General features: G+C 34.8%; 2 protein-coding genes across 2 annotated transcripts; one reads left to right on the forward strand and one right to left on the reverse strand.

The window, feature by feature from the left end:
* The first annotated feature begins 11,678 nt into the window (after positions 1-11,678).
* Positions 11,679-12,723, forward strand: LOC104229420 (norbelladine synthase-like). The gene is made up of 2 exons (XM_009782064.2): positions 11,679-11,886; positions 12,283-12,723. Exons 1-2 carry the CDS (start codon positions 11,721-11,723, stop codon positions 12,567-12,569), a joined length of 453 nt encoding a protein of 150 aa, XP_009780366.1. The 5' UTR covers positions 11,679-11,720; the 3' UTR covers positions 12,570-12,723.
* Positions 12,724-21,570: 8,847 nt separating this feature from the next.
* On the reverse strand, positions 21,571-24,165 carry LOC138880720 (uncharacterized). The gene is made up of 4 exons (XM_070160894.1): positions 23,916-24,165; positions 23,652-23,783; positions 22,419-22,594; positions 21,571-21,603 (listed from the first exon to the last, which is right to left on the reverse strand). Exons 1-4 carry the CDS (start codon positions 24,163-24,165, stop codon positions 21,571-21,573), a joined length of 591 nt encoding a protein of 196 aa, XP_070016995.1.
* Between the last annotated feature and the right edge of the window lie 3,453 nt (positions 24,166-27,618).

The following is a 27,618-nucleotide window of genomic DNA, read 5'->3' on the forward strand; positions in this document are numbered from 1 at the left end:
AAATGTGATGACTTACAAACTCAATGAGGACCCTTCTTTCACACCAATAAAGCAAAAGAAATGGAAACAAGGTGCTTTCAAGAACCAGGTGATTCAGGATGAAGTCCAAAAATTATTAAAAATCGGATCAATCCGTGAGGTAAAATATCCTACTTGGTTAGCTAATACGGCGGTCGTACCCAAGAAAAATGGTAAGTGGCGTGTTTGTGTAGATTATACCGATTTAAATAAAGCCTGTCCAAAAGATTCCTTTCCCTTACCGCATATAGACCAACTAATTGATGCAACCGCAGGTCATGAACTTTTAAGTTTTTTAGATGCATACTCAGGATATAATCAAATTAAAATGGATCCTGGTGATGAAGAAAAAACTTCTTTCATCACAGACAGGGGGACTTACTGTTATAAAGTAATGCCATTTGGCCTCAAAAATGCTGGGGCAACCTATCAAAGGTTGGTCACCAAAATGTTCCAAGAACATTTAGGGAAAACAATGGAGGTATATATAGACGATATACTCGTCAAAACCCAGCAATCTCATGATCATATTTCTCATCTATCTGTTACTTTTGAAATTTTGCGAAAATTTAATATGAAACTCAACCCAGAAAAATGTGCATTTGGAGTTGCATCAGGTAAGTTTTTGGGTTTTCTTGTTTCTAATCGTGGTATTGAAGTGAATCCTTCTCAGATCAAAGCAATAGAAGAAATCCCGGATATACTTACTAATAAAAAGGAAGTACAAAGATTAACGGGAAGAATTGCAGCTTTGGGGAGATTTATTTCCAAATCCTCGGAAAGGTGTTTTAAGTTTTTCTCTGCACTTAAAAAGCAAGATCATTTTGAATGGAATGAAGATTGTCAACAAGCCCTTAGAAATTTGAAAGCTTATTTGTCAAAACCACCGTTGTTGGCAAAACCGAAGGTGGGGGAAAAACTTCTCATTTATCTGGCCGTATCTGAAGTCGCAGTAAGTGCTGTTTTAGTCCGCGAGGACCAAGGTAAACAATCTCCTATTTATTATGTAAGTAAGTCCTTATTGGAAGCTGAGACACGATACCCACAGCTAGAAAAATTAGCATTAGCTTTGATCATGACATCTAGAAAGTTAAGACCTTATTTTCAATGTCATCCTATTGTAGTAGTTACTGCTTTTCCACTTCGAAATATTTTGCATAAACACGAACTTTCAGGAAGATTAGCAAATGGCTATAGAACTAAGTGAGTATAAAGTTATTTATCAACCCAGGACCGCTATAAAGTCTCAAGTACTAGCCGATTTCGTGGCTGATTTTAGCCAGGGGATGCATTTAGAAGCAGAAAAAGAATTACTAGTTTTTAATGGTGCGAACCCGGGGACTTGGGTTTTATACACTGACGGTTCATCTAATGTAAAAGGGGCAGGCCTAGGAATAGTCCTCATACCACCTGCGGGTGAGACCATTAGACAGGCTATAAAATGTCATTCTATAACTAACAATGAAGCAGAGTATGAGGCTGTAATTGCAGGTTTAGAATTGGCACGAGAACTCGGCATAACACAGATTATAATCAAGAGTGATTCTCAACTCGTGGTTAATCAGATGCTGGGGACTTATACAGCCAGAGAGTCACGAATGCAAGAATACCTCGCAAAGGTACGGGAGTTAATAAAGCAATTCCAAACTTGGAAAGTAGTGCAGATCCCAAGAGATGAGAATGTAGAGGCAGATGCTTTAGCAAACCTTGCATCCGCAGCAGACGTGGCAAACAATACAGATGCTTCAGTCATACATCTATTTCATTCCGTTCTTGAATCTGATAAAAACGAGGTAAATTTTAATCATCTAACATGGGATTGGAGAAATGAAATTGTTGCCTTTTTACAGCACGGAACCGTGCCTAATGACAAAGGAAAGGCTTACGCGCTTCGCAAAAAAGCTGCACGATATTGTTTATATCAAGGAAATCTTTATCGAAAGATGTTCGGCGGACCACTAGCAAGGTGTCTCGGCCCTTCTCAAACCGAATATGTCATGAGAGAAGTACATGAAGGACATTGTGGGAATCACGCAGGAGGACGGTCACTGGTAAGAACGTTAATTCGCACAGGATATTATTGGCCTAAGATGGAAGAAGAGGCAACCAGTTTCGTGTCCAAATGTGATAAATGTCAAAGGTACGACAATAATATGCACAGACCAGCTGAGTTACTACATCCTGTTTTAGCCCCATAGCCCTTTATGAAAAGGGGAATGGATATCGTAGGTCCACTTCCACAAACAAAAGGTCAGGTAAAATTTCTACTTGTACTTACAGATTATTTCACTAAATGGGTAGAAGTAGGGGCATTTAAACAGGTACGAGAAAAAGAAGTTAAAGACTTCATATGGCGAAATATAATATGCCGCTTTGGAGTACCAAAGGAGATCGTGTGTGACAATGGACCACAATTCATTGGAGCTCAAGTTACAGAATTTCTTCGAAGTTGGCAAATCAAAAGAATAACGTCTACGCCATATCATCCAGTGGGGAATGGACAAGCATAATCAACTAACAAAGTTATTATCAATAACTTGAAAAGGAGGTTACAAGATTCAAAAGGTAATTGGCCTGAGGTGTTACCTGGAGTACTATGGGCTTATCGTACAACGGCCAAAACAGGCACTGGAGAAACACCATTTTCAATGGTTTATGGTACGGAAGCCTTAATTCCAGTTGAAATAGGTGAGCCAAGCATACGATATGATCATGCAACGGAGGAATCTAATAATGAAGAGATGCGGGTTAGCCTAGATTTACTTGAAGGAAGAAGAGAAGCTGCTTTGATAAGGATGGCAGCACAAAAGCAAGTAATAGAACGATATTACAATAGGAAAGCACGCCTCAGATTTTTCAAAATTGGGGACTTCGTGCTTAAAAAGGTGTTCCAATCTGCAAAAGCTGCTAACTCAGGAAAGCTAAGTCCAACATGGGAAGGACCATACAAAGTCCGTGGCATTGCGGGAAAAGGAGCATACCAGTTGGAAACAATGGATGGTAAAGTTTTACCCTCACATTGGAATGTTGTCCACTTAAAAAGATACTACTTTTGAGAAAATACCTACGGTCAGGTATCATCGTGTTAAAATTTCTCTCTTGGTTTATTAATATTTTACTAACGATTTTAGATGCTAGGCAAAATATCCTAACTCGTGCCAAATGATGAGTCACAACCTGCAAGGCAAAATGGAGTATTCTTAAATTCCTAGCCCAGGGTTACAATTAATCTGATGGAAATACACACGAGTTAGGCAGTCTTCATCTATAATCGCACCGTCGAGTCCCGTATATCTTTCTGTTTCAGGAAAAGGGCCAAAGTAAAAGAAATAAACAAGTGCTCGAGGCTTCATACTTCACCGCTCAAATACTTGGGGGACTACAATATTGTACACAGATACGTGTAGAAATGCAGATACACAGATACGAATATCAAACGATAGAAGTCAAGTGTTGAGAGAAAATTATGAAGTCTTCAGCATTCATGAGAACAACAGAATCATCTCTCAAACTCATAAACAAAGTCACCTCTCAAAACCCTTCTTAATATGTAAAGATAGGGTCATGACTATGTACTGAAACAGGTTATGAAGAAAAACCTTGTTTATTTTATGTTATTCACAAATCTGTTACAAGAAAAATAGTTACGAGAAAGTTTAGATGTATTGTAATACATGTAACAGTCAAACACTTGTTAAAAGTTTATAAAAAAACTTGCCAAAGTTGTTTTATACAAAACGTGTGTATTCCTATTTCTTTCATCGTATTATAACACCATTGTGAAGTTGAGACGTCTTCTTCATTAAGTGTCGATAAAATAAAAGGGCCCTCTTTTATAAACCTCATGTTAATAAGTCATGAGAAGAATCATAAAGCATTTTCAAAGGATAAAAATGCTAAACTATTCTATAAGTCCTAAATAAGTAAGGAAAAGGCAAGAATAGAACACATTGAAGTACTAACAAAACTTCTTAATATAATTAAAAAGACTAAGTAGAAACTTAGTCAATAAAAGTTTATACAAGTGCCCCATTATGATAACTGGGGACTTTCACCAAAAAATCCCTTAAAAACTAAGGGATAAAACCATCATCCAATTGAAGGGGTTAGCACATCAGAAGTTGCAATATTAATTTCACTTTCAGCCACAGGCACGGTGGCAACTTCTGAAGAAGCAGCAATAGGAACGGTTTCAGTTGAACTTGAAATGTTAGGATCAATGAGGGAAGCAAGAGTCACGGAAGCTTCAACTTCCACAGACTGAGTCATAGAAGTTTCACCCTCTGAAGCTGGAATTGCAACATTTTCAGCTGAAGCAGGAATTGTAATCCCAATTGCTGCAGTATTCACTTCTTCATTTAAAAGTTCTTCTTGTTCCAGGAACTTCAAGTGCAGGAGAAGGAGTATCAGTAGACTGTTGGCTTTTCTCGATGGTATCTACGACTTTGGCCAGTTCATACTGCAAGTCAAAACCTTCTTGAGCAGCTTCCGTCAAAGCATCACGACGAGATTTCAGGAAAGCCCAACTCACCTCAATGTTAAAATTTTCCTCTAGAAGTCCATATTCCTTTTCCCACATAGCAAGATCGTTTTTTAAGATTTGATATTTAGCTAAATGGGAATCAAGGGAAGCTTCAAGAGAAGCATGAGAACTCTTCAATGCATGAATCTCGTCAGAAGAAGTTTGTAAGTAAGCCTGAGCTTGAGTCAAGCTTTGCACTAACTCTCCTGCATATTCTTCCTTCCTAGCCAAAAGTGCCTTCAGCTCCCTAACTTCTTCACTAGCCCTGGATAATTGTTCTGACAAAGAGCATTCCAAAAGCTCTTTGTCTCTTTTCAATTGGCTTGAAGAGGCTTTGACAGTTGCCAGTTCAGAAGTTAAACCACGGTTTTGCTGCTCCAGGAGATTTTTATCTTCTTGCAACTCCTCTATGGTCCCTTGAGCATTCTCGAACTGCTCCTTCCAATTGGTTGCTTCAAGCTGGGCTCCCCTAGCTATTTCTTCGGCCTCGTGGACAGTCTTTTCAAACTCACGAGCTTTTCTTTCTAGAAGGGAAATTCTTCCCATTAATTCCGTGCCAATAAGTTTAGCCTACAGAGATAAGTCATAGAAATGAGAGATTGAAGATAATTAAAAAAAAACTTGTTGGTAAAAATACCTTCAAAGTAGAATGAACTACGTCATTCATCAGAGTTAAGCAGCTATGGCTCTCCATCTTCTTCTTCTCGATATCTCCAATTAGAGGTTTGAGCCAAACATCGGCTCTGCCGGTCTTCCTCAAGAGGCTATGATTGGCAGGAACCTCCAAAGTAACACTTCTCATAGTCATACTTCCACTGCTAGAACCTGTCTCTATATGATGAACAGAGGGAAAAGGAGCAGTGGAAGGAATGGAAGGAAAAGATGTAGAAACCAACACAGGAGCGGAAGCAGGTGCGGTAGAAATAGCCAAGGGAACGGATATAGGAGCGGTAGAAACTGGCAAAAGAACGGAAGTCGTCAAAACTGGTAAAGAAATACTTACGGTTGGCAGAGGAATGGAGGAAATAGGAACAAATGAGGAAAGAGGAGTTTCATCAAAAACAGGGCCGAGCTCGTCACTCCCGAAACCATTGTCAAAAAGATGCTGAATTGACTCATTATTATCTCTTGGTTCGGCGTCCTCGTCAGATTGAATCAAAACAGGCTCGGTGGTGGAGGTTCGAGCAGGAGTGTTTTCAATTTCATCATCAATGATTATTCGTCTCCTGACCCTTGGCCTGGTAATTAGGGAGGTACCCTCCTCTTCTTCTTCAGAACTTTCCTTTGTAGCTTTCCTTTTAGGCAGCAAAGCTCGAGCCTTATCCAAATCAAGAGCAGCATTCGCAGACATGCGAATGGCCATAGCTACTTCAACCGTCATTCCTCTAATGCCAAATCCTGATTAAAGGATGGATATACATGATTAAAGTTGAGGAAAAAGTGCTTAACATGTAAAAAAAAATATAAAAAGGGGGATACCATGTGTTTTGACCTTCCAGCCATGTAAGGAAGAAATTGATTTCCAAGTTCTCTGCTCCCTAGAAGCAATCTTCAAAAGTGAGTCTACCCAACCACGGAAGTTGGGAATAGGTTCCACATCTCCCATGGTTGCTACAAAAAACCAAGAAAGGGACGAGGTTAAAAACAACTTTCTTTTGAAATTCTCAAAAGTAGGTACGGTAAATAAAAGGAAACCTACGTTCAAAATTCCACTTCTCAGGGAAGGGAATATTTGTTTCGCCAATCAAGTCCACCGTACGAACAACAACGTAACGGATATACCATCCACGATCTTTGTCATCCTCAGGATTTACCAAAACTTTTTTGCTCCTTGCAGTTAAGGTAAAAACCCCATGGCGTATTAAGTTAGGATGGTATAGATGAATGAGGTGAGAAAAGGTGAAATTGACATTGGCCTTGGAGGATAAATATCTCAAACAAGCCACTGTTCTCCACACTAATGGACCGATTTGGGCCAAACAAATTGTAAAGAAACGACAAAAATCGAGGATAACTGGGTCAATCGGAGGATTAAAACCTAAAGTGAAGGGGTAAGTGTAAACAGAAGAATACCCACTTCTAAAAGAGGAAATTCTTTGATTTGGGGAAGGAATTGACATTCGGAGACTATCCTTCCAGTTACAATCTCTTCTTATGGTGGGGATTGTAAGCTCGGTTACTATTGTTGGGTAAGTATCGGCTCTTTCTAAATTTTTAATTTGTTTTTGAAGAGACGTTTTGTCACTTTCAAAAGACAAATCGCTGGGAACTATATCATCAACTGAGGGTTCTTGAGAAGAATCAAGAATTTCCCTACTTTTAGAAGAAGGGGCTTTTGGGATAGAACTCCTTGAAGAAGAACCAGAGGAGCCGCCTCGCGTAGATTCTAACCCTGTTCGAAGCCTACCTCCTCCGCCTCTTCTGTGTCTAACAGGGGCGTTGGGGAATTGATCTAGAATTGGAACTTTTTTACGGTTAGGGTTTGAAGAAGACATTGTTAAGAAGGAAGTATGTGCTGAAGATTTGTGAAGAAGACAAAGGAAGAAGAAGTTATGTGTAAAATGAGAACCGTCAACTTTGGAAGTGTAATGATGAAAAGCCTATAATAAAGGCAGCTATCACTTCGTAAATAGTGAGAATGAAGAAGTCTCGAAAAAGGGTATGAATAGCGGAATCAATTAGATAATGACACATGGACAGAACATTAAATGGAAAAGACTGCTGAGGTGTTAATACTGTCATGAGCATTAATTGTGGCAAAAATTCCTTTTACATGAAGATCCACTTCCCAATTATTTAATTGATAAAAAAAATGGAAAGTGGGGGGACTATCTGTATTGGGAAAAAACTGAGTTTATATTAAAGATGATGTGGCATGACACGTGGATTAGTTAAATGGTCAAAGCGCAGCAATTGACTAAAGAGGCACGGATGGAGACAGCCACGGGAAGAAGAATTTAAATAGGCACGAGACGACGTATAGATACGAGTCTCGTACCACTTTAAATTATTTACAGCCAACGGATTAGAAGGCATTGAAGGCAAAGATCTGATGACAGAAAGGAGTCCAAATTCATTATTAAATACTTGATACGTTACAAAATTGGTATTTAATAGGAATGATTGTATAACGGCTTATTTAATGTCATTTATTACTCATGATTATATCATTAAAGCTGAGGCTTCATTCCTTTACCTAGAATTATCTATAAAAGGAAGAAGTATCATCATTTGTAAGGACACGGAATACTATTGAGAATTTATTGAAATATACATCTATTTGCTTCTTTACCATCGTTCTCAAAAGTATTTTATTTTTGTCTCCTGATTATCAGTAACCCGAATTTCTTTTTAGCTTTGACCAAAGACTCAGATTTTTGGTTGAACAAATACGATATACCCAATAATGAAATTCTATTAAATCAAACGTACTTATATAGTTAGTGAATAACTTTTTTGTTTTATTTTTCTTTATTATATTAAACAATATTTAGTATTCGCTTTCTTTTTGTAATATATGAGAAGATATATAATTTATTAATATTAAATTTTTTTTTTATAAATTTTATTATGTTGTTCTTAATAATATTATCTAAATTTTAGTGAATAAAATCTATGTTAAACTAACGGGACTTATACAGGCAGCGCATCGAATAACGTTTTTGTTATGTATTTTTCTTTATTATATCTTTCAATATTTAATACTATTACTTTGTTAATAGAAAGTTTCATTAGCATATTACGTTATTTAATATTTTTCTCTGAAGTTTTTTTATTACTTTATTTTTGTTTTTTTATTTTTAAATAATTTTAAAACTCCAACTTAAAACTACTCCCCAATTTGAATTGGTAATTTATTATTTTTTAATTTTGTTTTTTATATTAAAATTATATTAAAATTCCAACTTGAACTACTCCCCAATTTGAATGGGTAGTTTTTTTTTCTCTTTTTCGTTTTTTATAGCATTTTTATTTAAAATAATTTAAAAACTCCAACTTGAAACTACTCCCACCCAATTTGAACGGGTAGTTACTTTTTTATATATTTATATTTTCATTTTCTAATTATAGTTAATTATAAGATATATATTTTTATTTTAAAATTATTTTAAAACTCCAATTTGAAACTACTCCCCGATTTGAATGGGTAGTTTTTTTTTTTTTTTATAGATTTTTTTTTGCTTTTTTATTTTAAAATAATTTAAAAACTCCTACTTGAAACTACTCCCACACAATTTGAATGGGTAGTTTTTTTCATATTTATATTTTCGTTTTTTATATAGTTAATTATAAGATATCTATATTTATTAATTCAAATAAAGTAATCAATTAATATATATATATATATATGAATATATTCATATATATGGTAGTTTTATATTTTTTTATTATTTTTGTTTTTTATATATATTTAAATTCAAAAAGAATAACCAATAATTAATTATTAACTAAATAATAAATTTAGTAACTAATTATGTCATGTGGCTTTTTATTAAGCTGCCACTTGGATTAACGAAAGGGCTTTTTCTTCTCCTTTTAGTAATATATAGATTCTGTTATTCTTAATAATATTATCTAAATTTTAGTGAATAAAATCTTTGTTAAACTAACGGGACTTATACAGGCAACGCATCGAATAACCTTTTTGTTATGTATTTTTCTTTATTATATTTGCAAATATTTAATGCTACTACATTGTTAATAGAAAGTTTCATTAGCATATTACGTTATTTAATATTTTTCTCTGAAGTTTTTTTATTTCTTTATTTTTGTTTTTTTATTTTCAAATAATTTTAAAACTCCAACTTAAAACTACTCCCCAATTTGAATTGATAATTTATTATTTTTTAATTTCGTTTTTTATTTTAAATCTCACATTTGAAACTACTCTCGATTTGGATGGGTAGTTTTTCTTCTCTTTTTTCGTTTTTTATAGCATTTTTTTTTTTTTGCTTTTTAAAAAAAATTTTAAAAGCTCCAACTTGAAAATACTCTCAGCCAATTTGAATGGATAGTTATTTTTTTATATATTTATATTTTTGTTTTTATATTATAGTTAATTATAAGATATTTATTTTTATTAATTTAAATAAAGTAAACAATAACTAATTAATAATTAAAAATAACTACCAATTTGAATGGGTAGTTATTTTCTTATATATTTATATTTTCATTTTTATTATTATAGTTAATTATAAGATATCTATTTTTATTTTAAAATTATTTTAAAACACCAACTTGAAACTACTCCATGATTTGAATGAGTTGTTTTTCTTCTATTTTATTTTGTTTTTTATAGTTTTTTTTTGTTCTTTTATTTTAAAATAATTTAAAAACTCCAACTTTAAACTAATCCCACCCTATTTGAATGAGTAGTTATTTTTAAATATATATATATATATATGGTAGTTTTTTTAATTATTTTCATTTTTTAGATATATTTAAATTAAAAAGAATAACCAATAACTAATTTAATAACTAATATATGTCATATATCATTCTATTGTTCTGTCATTTGACTTAATGAGGTGCTTTTGTCTTCTGCTTTTAATTATAGATAGATTTAAAAACTCAAACTTTAAACTAATACCACCCAATTTGAATGAGTAGTTATTTTTACATATATTTATATTTTAATTTTTTTATTATAGTTAATTATAAGATATCTATATTTATTAATTCAATTAAAGTAACCAATATATATATATATATATATGGTAGTTTTGTATTTTTTAATTTTCGTTTTTATATATATTTAAATTCAAAAATAATAACCAATAACTAATTATTAATTAAAAATAACTACCAATTTGAATGGGAACTTTTGTGTGTGTGTATATATATATATATATATATATATATATATATATATATATATATATACACACACGTGTGTGTGTCTTTCAGATCTGAAGCTTAACCAAACAGACCCTTAAGATGAATGGTGGTTTATTAATGCCGCGTTTGGTGAAAATGGAAAAGGAAATCATAGGCAGAAAACAGAGAGAGGGCAACCACCATTAGAGACTACCTCTCTGCTGCATCATTCTTTCCGTCTAGAGTTCATTCACACTGAATCGGTTTCGTCGCGAAGAGGATATTTATAGTCGTAACCTATGGTATTTGAATTTGCATTTATGACCTTAGTTTTACCCGGTATTTGCAGAAGCTGAAGACTGGATTGATACAGTTTGTAAGGGTAATTTCGTCAGTCTAAGCTGATGCAACAAGTTTGTCTTCTGTTTTAAAAAAATGCTTCGTTCCTATCCTTGGCGTTTATTAAAGAGGAGAATGATAAAAATATGATATTTTTGTGCCATTGTTGATTTTTTAACTTCGATAATTGTTAGGGAAAAATAACGCATGCCAGATTTTAAAGTACATTCGCTAGAAATTTCAGCAAGCTATGTGATTGTTGTAGACATGTAATTATATTTCTCCATTAATTCTTCTCTCGTGGTTACCTTCCTATATACTTAAAGTCAAATGTCCATTATTTCAACATTTTAATCCAATAATTCACTGGGAATTTCAACTTAATAGAAGAACTTATTTCAAACAAATATATTCACCTTTATTTTTTCTTAAAAGCAAAAAATTGTTTATCGCGTAATCATCTAAATAATTTGGAAAAGGTAAGTTTCACAAATAGTCATATAACTATAAACATAGTTATATGACTATGGTGAAAAACAATTATAGTTATATGACTATTTAAGAAATTTACTCGTATATTTGTTAACTATAATGATTTCAGTAACCACTGTATGGACCAATTGTAGCTAAAGGAAAATTTTAGACCATTAGCAAAGTTCAAAAACAAATGCGACCCTTTTTTTCTAATAATATTATTAGTGTTTAATATATCTATAAAATATTTTTCAATCACCAAACGAACACTAGAAAACATTCTTTAGAAAGATATTTATTTCATAAAAAATGACTTCTGTCATACCAAACTTAATCTTTTATCCTAAAAGTTTTGCATTAATTGCTCCTTTTAATTCATTGTTTAAAATTTGTACAAATGCCGTGGCATCCAAGGAAAGTTGCATCAACCAAGTTTTAATACGAAGGCCGAGTAATTATGATATTAATTATGTACGGCTATATATATGTACTGACCAATTATATATCCAGTGTTTGTTGACTAATTGTCATCAAAAAACAAAAACAAAATATGTTGGGAAAATTTTCAGAGCAAGCAGAAATAAATGCATCAGCAAGTGAAGTGTGGAATCTCTATTCCACTATTCAATTTGTCAAATTTCTTGTTGAAAAACACATTGTTGAAAAGATTGAGTTTATTGAAGGCAATGGTGGCATTGGTTCAGTCCTGCAAGTTAGTAAGTCATTTTACTTCAAAATCCTATTAAAAATATTTTCATTCCATTGATTATTCTTGATTTTTATTTTCTTGTTGTAACTTTTTTTGGAATGGAGGTGGAAATCCGGAAAAAAAATTATTCGTTGTGTTTGTTGTAACTCGATAAATACAAGACTCGTCTCTCATACACACATATTTATCACTTAACCATAATTGAGGTGCAATGTTATAAATTCATATATTTACACATATATTAATCCAGATTCGCAACACATATGGTCCATTTTGAGGATTCTTTGTGGGTTAACACACATTACATTACTTTTTCCTTCTGGTTCTTATTTTTTACGTGATAATTTGGTAAATTATTTAACTTTATTGACGATTTTCTATTTGTTTGGACCAAATATATTAGCTCTTCCTCGTAATGCTCCATATAAAGAGAAATTCGTCTCAATAGATGATGAAAAACGAGTGAAGGAAATCGAGGTGGTTGAAGGGGGATATCTTGATCTAGGATTCAGTTTCTATGGGTTTAAGTTTGAAGTTATAGAGAAGGATGAGAATTCATGCATCGTGAAAATTACCATTGAATTTGAGACTAAAGATGTTGAAAATATTCATCTTACTCTTGGCAATCTCCCAGTCTTTGTTGCCATCTTGAAAGCTACTGTTGAACATTTCAACGAGAAGAACAAGTAAATGTAATCCAGGTTTTATTGGACTTTATGCATCTTTATAATTATAATTTCTGCTCTTTCAAGTAATGTAATGTATTTTGATGAACTTATAAGTGTTGGATGTCATTATTGTTGGTGATTGAATAAAACATTATACATGGCTCATGTTTTATGAATTTTGGTCTCCGTGTGATCTATAGGTCACGGGTTCGAGTCGTGGTAGCAGCTACTAATATTTGCATTAGATTGGCTTTCTATATCACACCCGCGGCCCTTCCCCGAATCCTGCATAAACGCAGGATACCTTGTGCAGCAGGCTGCCCGTTTTTTTTTACCTTTGCAATGAGACGAATCATTCTCAATTCTTAAGATTTTTTGGTTTTATTTAAGACTCGTATGCCAGACAAATTTAATCTAGACTTGAGTTTGAAGTGAACCCTCAAGGTAAACACTTGTGCGGCTAAATTTTTACCGGTAGGCTTGAGTTAGATTCATTTTGGAAAATACTAATATAAGTTAGGTTTAAATGTTAGGCTCAAATTTGTTTTTAAGTTTTAAAGATCTCCCAAGTGGATTTTTTCTTATTTAATTTGCAATGAGAGGACATTCATATATTCATGTTCGTATTTACTCCATTTAGGTCGAGATATGAACAATTTACCTTTTTTAATTAAGATTTGCTGTTATAATAAAAATATGAATAATTCGAAGCATATCTTTTAAATTTTAATTTTATCATATAGAGTTAAATTTAAGAAATAAATAACAAAAAATATATCGTTTTAATATTAAACGTAGACCATGTTTTAAAAAGAAAAAAATTATATCTCATTACTTCAACTAGAAATAGTACTTCTATTAGATTGAAGTACTTAGCATAATTGATTTTAGGCTTACCATTCCCCATCTGGGAATAGATTGCATTCCTGAAATGACAAAAGATCTACATACTTAGCATAATTGAGTTTTTTTCCTGTAGAAGAAAATTAAAAATCTCTCATATATAACTTGTCATTTTTCTTAGGAAAAAAAGTTGGACTTCTATAATTGAGGATCCCTCGTCTGCTAGCATTCACAATATATGTTAGGACCGAAAAAGTCAAGTGTCATGCGAAAACTAGTAAAGTAAACCTTCAACGACGATAAATGAGACAACAAAAGAGAAATCTACCAAAAGAGACAAACATAGTTCGGTCAACTGACCTACGTCCATGACGGAGATGAACAATCTACTATATAAAAGAGAGTACAAAAATTGAGAGAACAACCTCATGAAGAGGCAAACACAAGTGACACACCAACATTTATCTCGTAAAATTCTTCCCCTAAACATGACTCTCGTAGACAAGGAATTAGGGATTGGATTAAAAGATGGTTGGATTTTATCGGGCTGGGCATGGTTAATTATACATAACCAGGGTTAAAAGAAATGTAGGGTCAAGTAAAGAAGAACCAGTAATATAAAGACACGTGGCAAAGGTAAGGTCAAAAAATTAATTCTTATTATTTAAAAAATAAAAAATGGAACTGTTAGTCGACAATGGTATAAATAGGCCAAAAATATAACGTTAGTGATATGAATAGGGCAACCTTTTAATGGATGGAATAGATAGGCCATTTATGTTAGTTGAGTTGCATTTTTAGGTATTTTCCGTTATGCTAATTAATGGTGGTTATACTGGCGGAGCACGACGGCAACCCGCAAAAATAAATTTTCTTAAGATTAATTATTTCGGGATTGTTATCCCACCTTTCCATAGAGATATAATATATCTCATGATAACTAATTTCAAAAGTTTTATCGCAACTTTATCCCAATCAAACGTGAATAAACTCATCTCAAATTTAATCCCGAAATTAATTATCTCTCATCCCTCGTACCAAGTAAGACTTTTAGTAAGTTATAGTTTGTACAAGGATATTAAAGGGTGTTTGGATTGACTTTTAAGCTGGACAAAGCAACTTTTAAGCCTTTTTTTTAGCTTTTTTCAGTGTTTGGCAAAGTCAAAAAGTGCTTAAAATAAGTTAAAAACTGCTTAAAACAAGCCAAAAGCAATAATTTTGGCTTAAAAGCTATTTCTACTGAAAAGCTACTTTTTTAAGTCAATCCCAACAGGCTCTTAATTGTGAACTTATTATATGTTCAATTTTTTGCTTGTGTCATACTGCCTCTCTTTCAATTTATGTAAACATATTTGACTGAACAAGAAGCTTAAGAAAAAAAGCACATATATATTGTGTAACTATAAATCATTGCATAAAAATAAATTGTTTTCAAATAAGAAAGTAGGGAAGAAAGGAGTCACGGAGATATTGATTTATTACGAGGATTTCTGGAATACAGAAAGAAATTACACGAAATCTGTCGATGGCTGCATCCGCCTAGTTTGAATTTGACACAAAATGTTTTGAGGTAAACTAATGCAAGAGGGTTCATAGAAAATGCACAAAGGAACGTCAAATTTTCTTTCTAACAATACTAGTAGTCGTACCCGCGCGATGCGCGGTTAATATTAAAAAAATATTAATTAATTAAATTATGATCAGACTTGTTTGATCCTATTAGATCGTATTGCTTTAATAAAATTCAATTGTCATTTTGTTTGTCAATACTGTATTGGGAAAAAAACTGAGTTTATATTAAAGATGATGTGGCATGACACGTGGATTAGTTAAATGGTCAAAGCGCAGCAATTGACTAAAGAGGCACGGATGGAGACAGCCACGGGAAGAAGAATTTAAATACGCACGAGACGATGTATAAATACGAATCTCGTACCACTTTAAATTATTTACAGCCAACGGATTAGAAGGCATTGAAGGCAAAGATTTGATGACAGAAAGGAATCCAAATTCATTATTAAATACTTGATACGTTACAAAATTGGTATTTAATAGGAATGATTGTATAACTGCTTATTTAATGTCATTTATTACTCATGATTATATCATTAAAGCTGAGGCTTCATTCCTTTACCTAGAATTATCTATAAAAGGAAGAAGTATCATCATTTGTAAGGACACGGAATACTATTGAGAATTTATTGAAATACACATCTATTTGCTTCTTTACCATCGTTCTCAAAAGTATTTTATTTTTGTCTCCTGATTATCAGTAACCCGAATTTCTTTTTAGCTTTGACCAAAGACTCAGATTTTTGGTTAAACAAATTGGTTCCGTTACCGGGAATCTGATAATCTTTCCTTTTAAGCTATATCTTATCTATTGTCGTCACCATGTCAAACAACAACGCCGACAACAATAGTAATAACACATTGGGAAACCATGAGAATCAAATACATCAAAATCAAGATAACGTGGTTCCCTCTCCTCTAAATTCACCACGTCAATCTCGTGAAGGCACTCCTGTTACTGAATCCCGTGCTGATCAACAAGAGCAATCTGAACATTTTGAAGGAGTTACAACTGAAGCTTTGCAAAAGCTAATTGATGCACAGGTCGGCAAAGCTCTTCAGGCACTTGTTAGTCGATTGCCTGCTGCGCCACCTACACCAACTCCTAATAATAATACATTGGAGAACCCCCGTTCTGGTCTTGATAATTCTGGAAACGGAGCAACCCCCAGTGAACCACAAGAAGGGGGACCAGGTAATTTAAATAATTCGTATTTGCAAAATTTAGTACTAACCTTGCAGAAACAGCTTAAGGAACAAAATGAGCGTATTGAACAAATCCCTGGAGTTCCACCTGTAATAAAAGGAGTAGACATGGACAAATACTCACAACAACCATGGAAGCCTAGTGCTGCTCCCCTTCCAATTCCGAAAAAGTTCAAAATGCCTGACATCCCGAAATATGATGGTACTACAGACCCACGTGACCACGTGACTGCATTTACAACCGGCGTAAAAGGCAACGACTTGACCAAACAAGAAATTGAATCAGTATTGGTCAAGAAATTTGGAGAAACACTCACCAAGGGTGCATTAACCTGGTATTCTCTTTTATCTGAAAATTCTATTAATTCTTTTGCTGAGCTTGCAGATTCTTTTATTAAAGCACATTCGGGAGCACAAAAGGTTGAGAAAAGGATGGAAGATATTTTCAAAATCAAACAAGGGGATTCGGAGTTGCTTAGAAACTTCGTTGATAGATTCCAGCGTGAAAGAATGACTCTACCTCGTGTGCCTGACAATTGGGCTGCTATAGCTTTTGCAAGTAATTTAAATGACAAAAGTTCTGAAGCCACGAGACGACTCAAAGAAAGTCTTCGAGAATTTCCTGCAACCACATGGAATGATGTTTACAACAGGTATAGCACGAAGCTGCGAATCGAAGAAGATACCGTACCTAAGCTCCATCATGAAGAAAGGGGCGGTACCCGAAGGTTAAAAACCGAAAAAAGATCAGGTAAAAACAGGTACGATCCATATATGGGACCCACAGGAAAGGACCCACGGTCGAAACAAGATAGCCAGCAATATGATCAAAAATCGAGGAACCAGGATTCTGGCTCTTCTTCAAAGTTCAGGAATGATCGGAACAGACAAGAATCACGAGATGATGACAGGAGTTTAAAGGCACGATTCGGTGGATATAATTTTAATGTCTCTACCTCCGAGCTCGTAGCTGTTTTAAGAAGCATGGGAGATAAGGTACGGTGGCCAAAAGAGATGCGGTCAAATCCAAGTAGACGCAATCCGGATCATTGGTGCGAATTTCACAACGATCACGGGCACAAAACTTCAGAATGTAGATTCCTGCAGAGTGAAGTGGATCATTTATTGAAGCAAGGGTACCTCACTGAGTTATTTAGTGAGAAAGGAAAACAAGCTTATATGAAAAACAGACAAGAGCCACCACAACCTCCTTCACCCAAGAGGACAGTGAATGTCATAAGCGGGGGAGAGGACATTCACGGCGTAACCTACACAGCCTCCAACAAGGTTTCTAAGGTAACAATTACACACGGGAAACGGGTGCGGCAGGTCCTTGAAAATGAAAGTATTTCGTTCGATGACGCAGATACCGAAGGAGTGACAACTCCACATAATGACGCACTGGTAATATCTTTACTTGTACATGATACTAATGTAAAACGAGTTTTGATTGATCCAGGGAGTTCTGTAAATATTATATTACTAAGGGTACTACGAGAAATGCAAGCTGAAGACAAAATGATACCCAAGGCGCACACCTTGTCAGGCTTTGACAATTCAAGTGTAGTAACAAAAGGTGAGGTATTTCTAACAACTTTTGCTATGGGTGTTGTGAAGGAAACTAAATTTCAGGTAGTTGATATGGAAATGGCCTACAATATGATCATGGGGAGACCATGGATACACGATATGGACGCTGTCCCATCAACTCTACATCAGGTTATTAAATTCCCATCACCATTGGGAATTTGCCAAATTCGTGGGGATCAGCAGATGGCTAAAAATGTCAACGCTGTAACAAGTACGAGCGCCGAAAATAAAGAAAAGTAGCAATTATAGGAAACAGTTGAAGGTAAAAAAGATCAAACTTCAACTGAACAGGAAAAGACGGATTTGGACTCAAGACCTGACACAATTCAAGAACCTGAAGAAAATGAAAGCATCAAAACGACAATTGAAGAGCTTGAGGCAGTGATGTTATTTGATCAATGGCCTGAACGGAAGGTTTATGTCGGGGCCAATTTAAGCACGAACATGCGAGGTATGATAATCGAATTTTTAAAAGCTAACTTAGACTGCTTTGCTTGGTCCCACGCTGATATGACAGGGATACCACCAAATGTGATGACTCACAAACTCAATGAGGACCCTTCTTTCACACCAATAAAGCAAAAGAAATGGAAACAAGGTGCTTTCAAGAACCAGGTGATTCAGGATGAAGTCCAAAAATTATTAAAAATCGGATCAATCCGTGAGGTAAAATATCCTACTTGGTTAGCTAATACGGTGGTCGTACCCAAGAAAAATGGTAAGTGGCGTGTTTGTGTAGATTATACCGATTTAAATAAAGCCTGTCCAAAAGATTCCTTTCCCTTACCGCATATAGACCAACTAATTGATGCAACCGCAGGTCATGAACTTTTAAGTTTTTTAGATGCATACTCAGGATATAATCAAATTAAAATGGATCCTGGTGATGAAGAAAAAACTTCTTTCATCACAGACAGGGGGACTTACTGTTATAAAGTAATGCCCTTTGGCCTCAAAAATGCTGGGGCAACCTATCAAAGGTTGGTCACCAAAATGTTCCAAGAACATTTAGGGAAAACAATGGAGGTATATATAGACGATATGCTCGTCAAAACCCAGCAATCTCATGATCATATTTCTCATCTATCTGTTACTTTTGAAATTTTGCGAAAATTTAATATGAAACTCAACCCAGAAAAATGTGCATTTGGAGTTGCATCAGGTAAGTTTTTGGGTTTTCTTGTTTCTAATCGTGGTATTGAAGTGAATCCTTCTCAGATCAAAGCAATAGAAGAAATCCCGGATATACTTACTAATAAAAAGGAAGTACAAAGATTAACGGGAAGAATTGCAGCTTTGGGGAGATTTATTTCCAAATCCTCGGAAAGGTGTTTTAAGTTTTTCTCTGCACTTAAAAAGCAAGATCATTTTGAATGGAATGAAGATTGTCAACAAGCCCTTAGAAATTTGAAAGCTTATTTGTCAAAACCACCGTTGTTGGCAAAACCGAAGGTGGGGGAAAAACTTCTCATTTATCTGGTCGTATCTGAAGTCGCAGTAAGTGCTGTTTTAGTCCGCTAGGACCAAGGTAAACAATCTCCTATTTATTATGTAAGTAAGTCCTTATTGGAAGCTGAGACACGATACCCACAGCTAGAAAAATTAGCATTAGCTTTGATCATGACATCTAGAAAGTTAAGACCTTATTTTCAATGCCATCCCATTGTAGTAGTTACTGTTTTTCCGCTTCGAAATATTTTGCATAAACACGAACTTTCAGGAAGATTAGCAAAATGGGCTATAGAACTAAGTGAGTATGAAGTTATTTATCAACCCAGGACCGCTATAAAGTCTCAAGTACTAGCTGATTTCGTGGCTGATTTTAGCCAGGGGATGCATTTAGAAGCAGAAAAAGAATTACTAGTTTTTAATGGTGCGAACCCGGGGACTTGGGTTTTATACACTGACGGTTCATCTAATGTAAAAGGGGCAGGCCTAGGAATAGTCCTCGTACCACCTGCGGGTGAGACCATTAGACAGGCTATAAAATGTCATTCTATAACTAACAATGAAGCAGAGTATGAGGCTGTAATTGCAGGTTTAGAATTGGCACGAGAACTCGGCATAACACAGATTATAATCAAGAGTGATTCTCAACTCGTGGTTAATCAGATGCTGGGGACTTATACAGCCAGAGAGTCACGAATGCAAGAATACCTCGCAAAGGTACGGGAGTTAATAAAGCAATTCCAAACTTGGAAAGTAGTGCAGATCCCAAGAGATGAGAATGTAGAGGCAGATGCTTTAGCAAACCTTGCATCCGCAGCAGACGTGGCAAACAATACAGATGCTTCAGTCATACATCTATTTCATTCCGTTCTTGAATCTGATAAAAACGAGGTAAATTTTAATCATCTAACATGGGATTGGAGAAATGAAATTGTTGCCTTTTTACAGCACGGAACCGTGCCTAATGACAAAGGAAAGGCTTACGCGCTTCGCAAAAAAGCTGCACGATATTGTTTATATCAAGGTAATCTTTATCGAAAGATGTTCGGCGGACCACTAGCAAGGTGTCTCGGCCCTTCTCAAACCGAATATGTCATGAGAGAAGTACATGAAGGACATTGTGGGAATCACGCAGGAGGACGGTCACTGGTAAGAACGTTAATTCGCACAGGATATTATTGGCCTAAGATGGAAGAAGAGGCAACCAGTTTCGTGTCCAAATGTGATAAATGTCAAAGGTACGACAATAATATGCACAGACCAGCTGAGTTACTACATCCTGTTTTAGCCCCATGGCCCTTTATGAAATGGGGAATGGATATCGTAGGTCCACTTCCACAAACAAAAGGTCAGGTAAAATTTCTACTTGTACTTACAGATTATTTCACTAAATGGGTAGAAACAGGGGCATTTAAATAGGTACGAGAAAAAGAAGTTAAAGACTTCATATGGCGAAATATAATATGCCGCTTTGGAGTACCAAAGGAGATCGTGTGTGACAATGGACCACAATTTATTGGAGCACAAGTTACAGAATTTCTTCGAAGTTGGCAGATCAAAAGAATAACGTCTACGCCATATCATCCAGTGGGGAATGGACAAGCAGAATCAACTAACAAAGTTATTATCAATAACTTGAAAAAGAGGTTACAAGATTCAAAAGGTAATTGGCCTGAGGTGTTACCTGGAGTACTATGGGCTTATCGTACAACGACCAAAACAGGCACTGGAGAAACACCATTTTCAATGGTTTATGGTACGGAAGCCTTAATTCCAGTTGAAATAGGTGAGCCAAGCACACGATACGATCAGGCAACGGAGGAATCTAATAATGAAGAGATGCGGGTTAGCCTAGATTTACTTGAAGGAAGAAGAGAAGCTGCTTTGATAAGGATGGCAGCACAAAAGCAAGTAATAGAACGATATTACAATAGGAAAGCACGCCTCAGATTTTTCAAAATTGGGGACTTCGTGCTTAAAAAGGTGTTCCAATCTGCAAAAGCTGCTAACTCAGGAAAGCTAAGTCCAACATGGGAAGGACCATACAAAGTCCGTGGCATTGCGGGAAAAGGAGCATACCAGTTGGAAACAATGGATGGTAAAGTTTTACCCTCACATTGGAATGCTGTCCACTTAAAAAGATATTACTTTTAAGAAAGTACCTACGGTCAGGTATCATCATGTTAAAATTTCTCTCTTGGTTTATTAATATTTTACTAACGATTTTAGATGCTAGGCAAAATATCCTAACTCGTGCCAAATGATGAGTCACAACCTGCAAGGCAAAATGGAGTATTCTTAAATTCCTAGCCCAGGGTTACAATTAATCTGATGGAAATACACACGAGTTAGGCGGTCTTCATCTATAATCGCACCTTCGGGTCCCGCATATCTTTCTGTTTCAGGAAAAAGAGCCAAAATAAAAGAAATAAACAAGTGCTCGAGGCTTCATACTTCACCGCTCAAACACTTGGGGGACTACAATATTGTACACAGATATGTGTAGAAATGCAGATACGCAGATACGAATATCGAACGATAGAAGTCAAGTGTTGAGAGAAATTATGAAGTCTTCAACATTCATGAGAACAACAGAGTCATCTCTCAAACTCATAAACAAAGTCACCTCTCAAAACTCTTCTTAATATGTAAAGATAGGGTCATGACTATGTACTGAAACAGGTTATGAAGAAAAACCTTGTTTATTTTATGTTATTCACAAATCTGTTACAAGAAAAATAGTTACGAGAAAGTTTAGATGTATTGTAATACATGTAACAGTCAAACACTTGTTAAAAGTTTATAAAAAAACTTGCCAAAGTTGTTTTATACAAAACGTGTGTATTCCTATTTCTTTCATCGTATTATAACACCATTGTGAAGTTGAGACGTCTTCTTCATTAAGTGTCGATAAAATAAAAGGGCCCTCTTTTATAAACCTCATGTTAATAAGTCATGAGAAGAATCATAAAGCATTTTCAAAGGATAAAAATGCTAAACTATTCTATAAGTCCTAAATAAGTAAGGAAAAGGCAAGAATAGAACACATTGAAGTACTAACAAAACTTCTTAATATAATTAAAAAGACTAAGTAGAAACTTAGTCAATAAAAGTTTATACAAGTGCCCCATTATGATAACTGGGGACTTTCACCAAAAAATCCCTTAAAAACTAAGGGATAAAACCATCATCCAATTGAAGGGGTTAGCACATCAGAAGTTGCAATATTAATTTCACTTTCAGCCACAGGCACGGTGGCAACTTCTGAAGAAGCAGCAATAGGAACAGTTTCAGTTGAGCTTGAAATGTTAGGATCAATGAGGGAAGCAAGAGTCACGGAAGCTTCAACTTCCACAGACTGAGTCATAGAAGTTTCACCCTCTGAAGCTGGAATTGCAACATTTTCAGCTGAAGCAGGAATTGTAATCCCAATTGCTGCAGTATTCACTTCTTCATTTAAAAGTTCTTCTGTTCCAGGAACTTCAAGTGCAGGAGAAGGAGTATCAGTAGACTGTTGGCTTTTCTCGATGGTATCTACGACTTTGGCCAGTTCATACTGCAAGTCAAAACCTTCTTGAGCAGCTTCCGTCAAAGCATCACGACGAGATTTCAGGAAAGCCCAACTCACTTCTATGTTAAAATTTTCCTCTAGAAGTCCATATTCCTTTTCCCACATAGCAAGATCGTTTTTTAAGATTTGATATTCAGCTAAATGGGAATCAAGGGAAGCTTCAAGAGAAGCATGAGAACTCTTCAAGGCATGAATCTCGTCAGAAGAAGTCTGTAAGTCAGCCTGAGCTTGAGTCAAGCTTTGCACTAACTCTCCTGCATATTCTTCCTTCCTAGCCAAAAGTGCCTTCAGCTCCCTAACTTCTTCACTAGCCCTGGATAATTGTTCTGACAAAGAGCATTCCAAAAGCTCTTTGTCTCTTTTCAATTGGCTTGAAGAGGCTTTGACAGTTGCCAGTTCAGAAGTTAAACCACGGTTTTGCTGCTCCAGGAGATTTTTATCTTCTTGCAACTCCTATATGGTCCCTTGAGCATTCTCGAACTGTTCCTTCCAATTGGTTGCTTCAAGCTGGGCTCCCCTAGCTATTTCTTCGGCCTCGTGGATAGTCTTTTCAAACTCACGAGCTTTTCTTTCCAGTAGGGAAATTCTTCCCATTAATTCCGTGCCAATAAGGTTAGCCTACAGAGATAAGTCATAGAAATGAGAGATTGAAGATAATTAAAAAAAAACTTGTTGGTAAAAATACCTTCAAAGTAGAATGAACTATGTCATTCATCAGAGTTAAGCAGCTATGGCTCTCCATCTTCTTCTTCTCGATATCTCCAATTAGAGGTTTGAGCCAAACATCGGCTCTGCCGGTCTTCCTCAAGAGGCTATGATTGGCAGGAACCTCCAAAGTAACACTTCTCATAGTCATACTTCCACTGCTAGAACCTGTCTCTGTATGATGAACAGAGGGAAGAGGAGCAGTGGAAGGAATGGAAGGAAAAGATGTAGAAACCAACACAGGAGCGGAAGCAGGTGCGGTAGAAATAGCCAAGGGAACGGATATAGGAGCGGTAGAAACTGGCAAAAGAACGGAAGTCGTCAAAACTGGTAAAGAAATACTTACGGTTGGCAGAGGAATGGAGGAAATAGGAACAAATGAGGAAAGAGGAGCTTCATCAAAAACAGGGCCGAGCTCGTCACTCCCGAAACCACTGTCAAAAAGATGCTGAATTGACTCATTATTATCTCTTGGTTCGGCGTCCTCGTCAGATTGAATCAAAACAGGCTCGGTGGTGGTGGTTCGAGCAGGAGTGTTTTCAATTTCATCATCAATGATTATTCGTCTCCTGACCCTTGGCCTGGTAATTAGGGAGGTACCCTCCTCTTCTTCTTCAGAACTTTCCTTTGTAGCTTTCCTTTTAGGCAGCAAAGCTCGCCTTATCCAAATCAAAAGCAGCATTCGCAGACATGCGAATGGCCATAGCTACTTCAGCCATCATTCCTCTAATGCCAAATCCTGATTAAAGGATGGATATACATGATTAAAGTTGAGGAAAAAGTGCTTAACATGTAGAAAAAAAAATAATTTTATAAAAAGGGGGATACCATGTGTTTTGACCTTCCAGCCATGTAAGGAAGAAATTGATTTCCAAGTTCTCTGCTCCCTAGAAGCAATCTTCAAAAGTGAGTCTACCCAACCACGGAAGTTGGGAATAGGTTCCACATCTCCCATGGTTGCTACAAAAAACCAAAGAAGGGACGAGGTTAAAAACAACTTTCTTTTGAAATTCTCAAAAGTAGGTACGGTAAATAAAAGGAAACCTACGTTCAAAATTCCACTTCTCAGGGAAGGGAATATTTGTTTCGCCAATCAAGTCCACTGTACGGACAGCAACGTAACGGATATACCATCCACGATCTTTGTCATCCTCAGGATTTACCAAAACTTTTTTGCTCCTTGCAGTTAAGGTAAAAACCCCATGGCATATTAAGTTAGGATGATATAGATGAATGAGGTGAGAAAAGGTGAAATTGACATTGGCCTTGGAGGATAAATATCTCAAACAAGCCACTGTTCTCCACACTAATGGACCGATTTGGGCCAAACAAATTGTAAAGAAACGACAAAAATCGAGGATAACTGGGTCAATCGGAGGATTAAAACCTAAAGTGAAGGGGTAAGTGTAAACAGAAGAATACCCACTTCTAAAAGAGGAAATTCTTTGATTTGGGGAAGGAATTGACATTCGGAGACTATCCTTCCAGTTACAATCTCTTCTTATGGTGGGGATTGTAAGCTCGGTTACTATTGTTGGGTAAGTATCGGCTCTTTCTAAATTTTTAATTTGTTTTTGAAGAGACGTTTTGTCACTTTTCAAAAGACAAATCGCTGGGAACTATATCATCAACTGAGGGTTCTTGAGAAGAATCAAGAATTTCCCTACTTTTAGAAGAAGGGGCTTTTGGGATAGAACTCCTTGAAGAAGAACCAGAGGAGCCGCCTCGCGTAGATTCTAACCCTGTTCGAAGCCTACCTCCTCCGCCTCTTCTGTGTCTAACAGGGGCGTTGGGGAATTGATCTAGAATTGGAACTTTTTTACGGTTAGGGTTTGAAGAAGACATTGTTAAGAAGGAAGTATGTGCTGAAGATTTGTGAAGAAGACAAAGGAAGAAGAAGTTATGTGTAAAATGAGAACCTTCAACTTTGGAAGTGTAATGATGAAAAGCCTATAATAAAGGCAGCTATCACTTCGTAAATAGTGAGAATGAAGAAGTCTCGAAAAAGGGTATGAATAGCGGAATCAATTAGATAATGACACATGGACAGAACATTAAATGGAAAAGACTGTTGAGGTGTTAATACTGTCATGAGCATTAATTGTGGCAAAAATTCCTTTTACATGAAGATCCACTTCCCAATTATTTAATTGATAAAAAAAATGGAAAGTGGGGGGACTATCTGTATTGGGAAAAAACTGAGTTTATATTAAAGATGATGTGGCATGACACGTGGATTAGTTAAATGGTCAAAGCGCAGCAATTGACTAAAGAGGCACGGATGGAGACAGCCACGGGAAGAAGAATTTAAATAGGCACGAGACGACGTATAGATACGAGTCTCATACCACTTTAAATTATTTACAGCCAACGGATTAGAAGGCATTGAAGGCAAAGATCTGATGACAGAAAGGAGTCCAAATTCATTATTAAATCCTTGATACGTTACAAAATTGGTATTTAATAGGAATGATTGTATAACGGCTTATTTAATGTCATTTATTACTCATGATTATATCATTAAAGCTGAGGCTTCATTCCTTTACCTAGAATTATCTATAAAAGGAAGAAGTATCATCATTTGTAAGGACACGGAATACTATTGAGAATTTATTGAAATACACATCTATTTGTTTTTACCATCGTTCTCAAAAGTATTTTATTTTTGTCTCCTGATTATCAGTAACCAGAATTTCTTTTTAGCTTTGACCAAAGACTCAGATTTTTGGTTGAACAAATACGATATACCCAATAACGAAATTCTATTAAATCAAACATACTTATATAGTTAGTGAATAACTTTTTTGTTTTATTTTTCTTTATTATATTAAACAATATTTAGTATTTGCTTTCTTTTTGTAATATATGAGAAGATATATAATTTATTACTATTGAATTTTTTTTAAAATTTTATTATGTTGTTCTTAATAATATTATCTAAATTTTAGTGAATAAAATCTATGTTAAACTAACGGGACTTATACAGGCAGCGCATCGAATAACGTTTTTGTTATGTATTTTTCTTTATTATATCTTTCAATATTTAATACTATTACTTTGTTAATAGAAAGTTTCATTAGCATATTACGTTATTTAATATTTTTCTCTGAAGTTTTTTTATTACTTTATTTTTGTTTTTTTATTTTTAAATAATTTTAAAACTCCAACTTAAAACTACTCCCCAATTTGAATTGGTAATTTATTATTTTTTTAATTTTGTTTTTTATATTAAAATTATATTAAAATTCCAACTTGAACTACTCCCCAATTTGAATGGGTAGTTTTTTTTCTCTTTTTTTCGTTTTTTATAGCTTTTTTATTTTAAAATAATTTAAAAACTCCAACTTGAAACTACTCCCACCCAATTTGAACGGGTAGTTACTTTTTTATATATTTATATTTTCATTTTCTAATTATAGTTAATTATAAGATATATATTTTTATTTTAAAATTATTTTAAAACTCCAACTTGAAACTACTCCCCGATTTGAATGGGTAGTTTTTCTTCTCTTTTTTTTTGTTTTATAGATTTTTTTTTGCTTTTTTATTTTAAAATAATTTAAAAACTCCTACTTGAAACTACTCCCACCCAATTTGAATGGGTAGTTTTTTTTATATTTATATTTTCGTTTTTTATATAGTTAATTATAAGATATCTATATTTATTAATTCAAATAAAGTAATCAATTAATATATATATATATATATATATATATATATATATGAATATATTCATATATATGGTAGTTTTATATATTTTTTTATTATTTTCGTTTTTTTTATATATTTAAATTCAAAAAGAATAACCAATAATTAATTATTAACTAAATAATAAATTTAGTAACTAATTATGTCATGTGGCTTTTTATTAAGCTGCCACTTGGATTAACGAAAGGGCTTTTTCCTCTCCTTTTAGTAATATATAGATTCTGTTGTTCTTAATAATATTATCTAAATTTTAGTGAATAAAATCTTTGTTAAACTAACGGGACTTATACAGGCAACGCATCGAATAACCTTTTTGTTATGTATTTTTCTTTATTATATTTGCAAATATTTAATGCTACTACATTGTTAATAGAAATTTTCATTAGCATATTACGTTATTTAATATTTTTCTCTGAAGTTTTTTTAT

The sequence above is a fragment of the Nicotiana sylvestris genome, chromosome 11 (assembly GCF_000393655.2).
Source record: "Nicotiana sylvestris chromosome 11, ASM39365v2, whole genome shotgun sequence".
NCBI classification, from domain to species: Eukaryota; Viridiplantae; Streptophyta; class Magnoliopsida; order Solanales; family Solanaceae; genus Nicotiana; species Nicotiana sylvestris.

Bases quoted from the DNA above. Each gene is read 5' to 3' on its own strand.
- LOC104229420 (XM_009782064.2), top strand. From the start codon at position 11,721: ATGTTGGGAAAATTTTCAGAGCAAGCAGAAATAAATGCATCAGCAAGT. The intron at 11,887-12,282 runs GTAAGTCATTTT...CAAATATATTAG, and splicing joins TGGTTCAGTCCTGCAAGTTA to CTCTTCCTCGTAATGCTCCA.
- LOC138880720 (XM_070160894.1), bottom strand. From the start codon at position 24,165: ATGCTGCTTTTGATTTGGATAAGGCGAGCTTTGCTGCCTAAAAGGAAA. The intron at 23,784-23,915 runs GTTTCGGGAGTG...TTCTTTTGCCAG, and splicing joins TCAGCATCTTTTTGACAGTG to TTTCTACCGCTCCTATATCC. The intron at 22,595-23,651 runs GTTCTAGCAGTG...TTGCAATTCCAG, and splicing joins TGTTCATCATACAGAGACAG to CTTCAGAGGGTGAAACTTCT.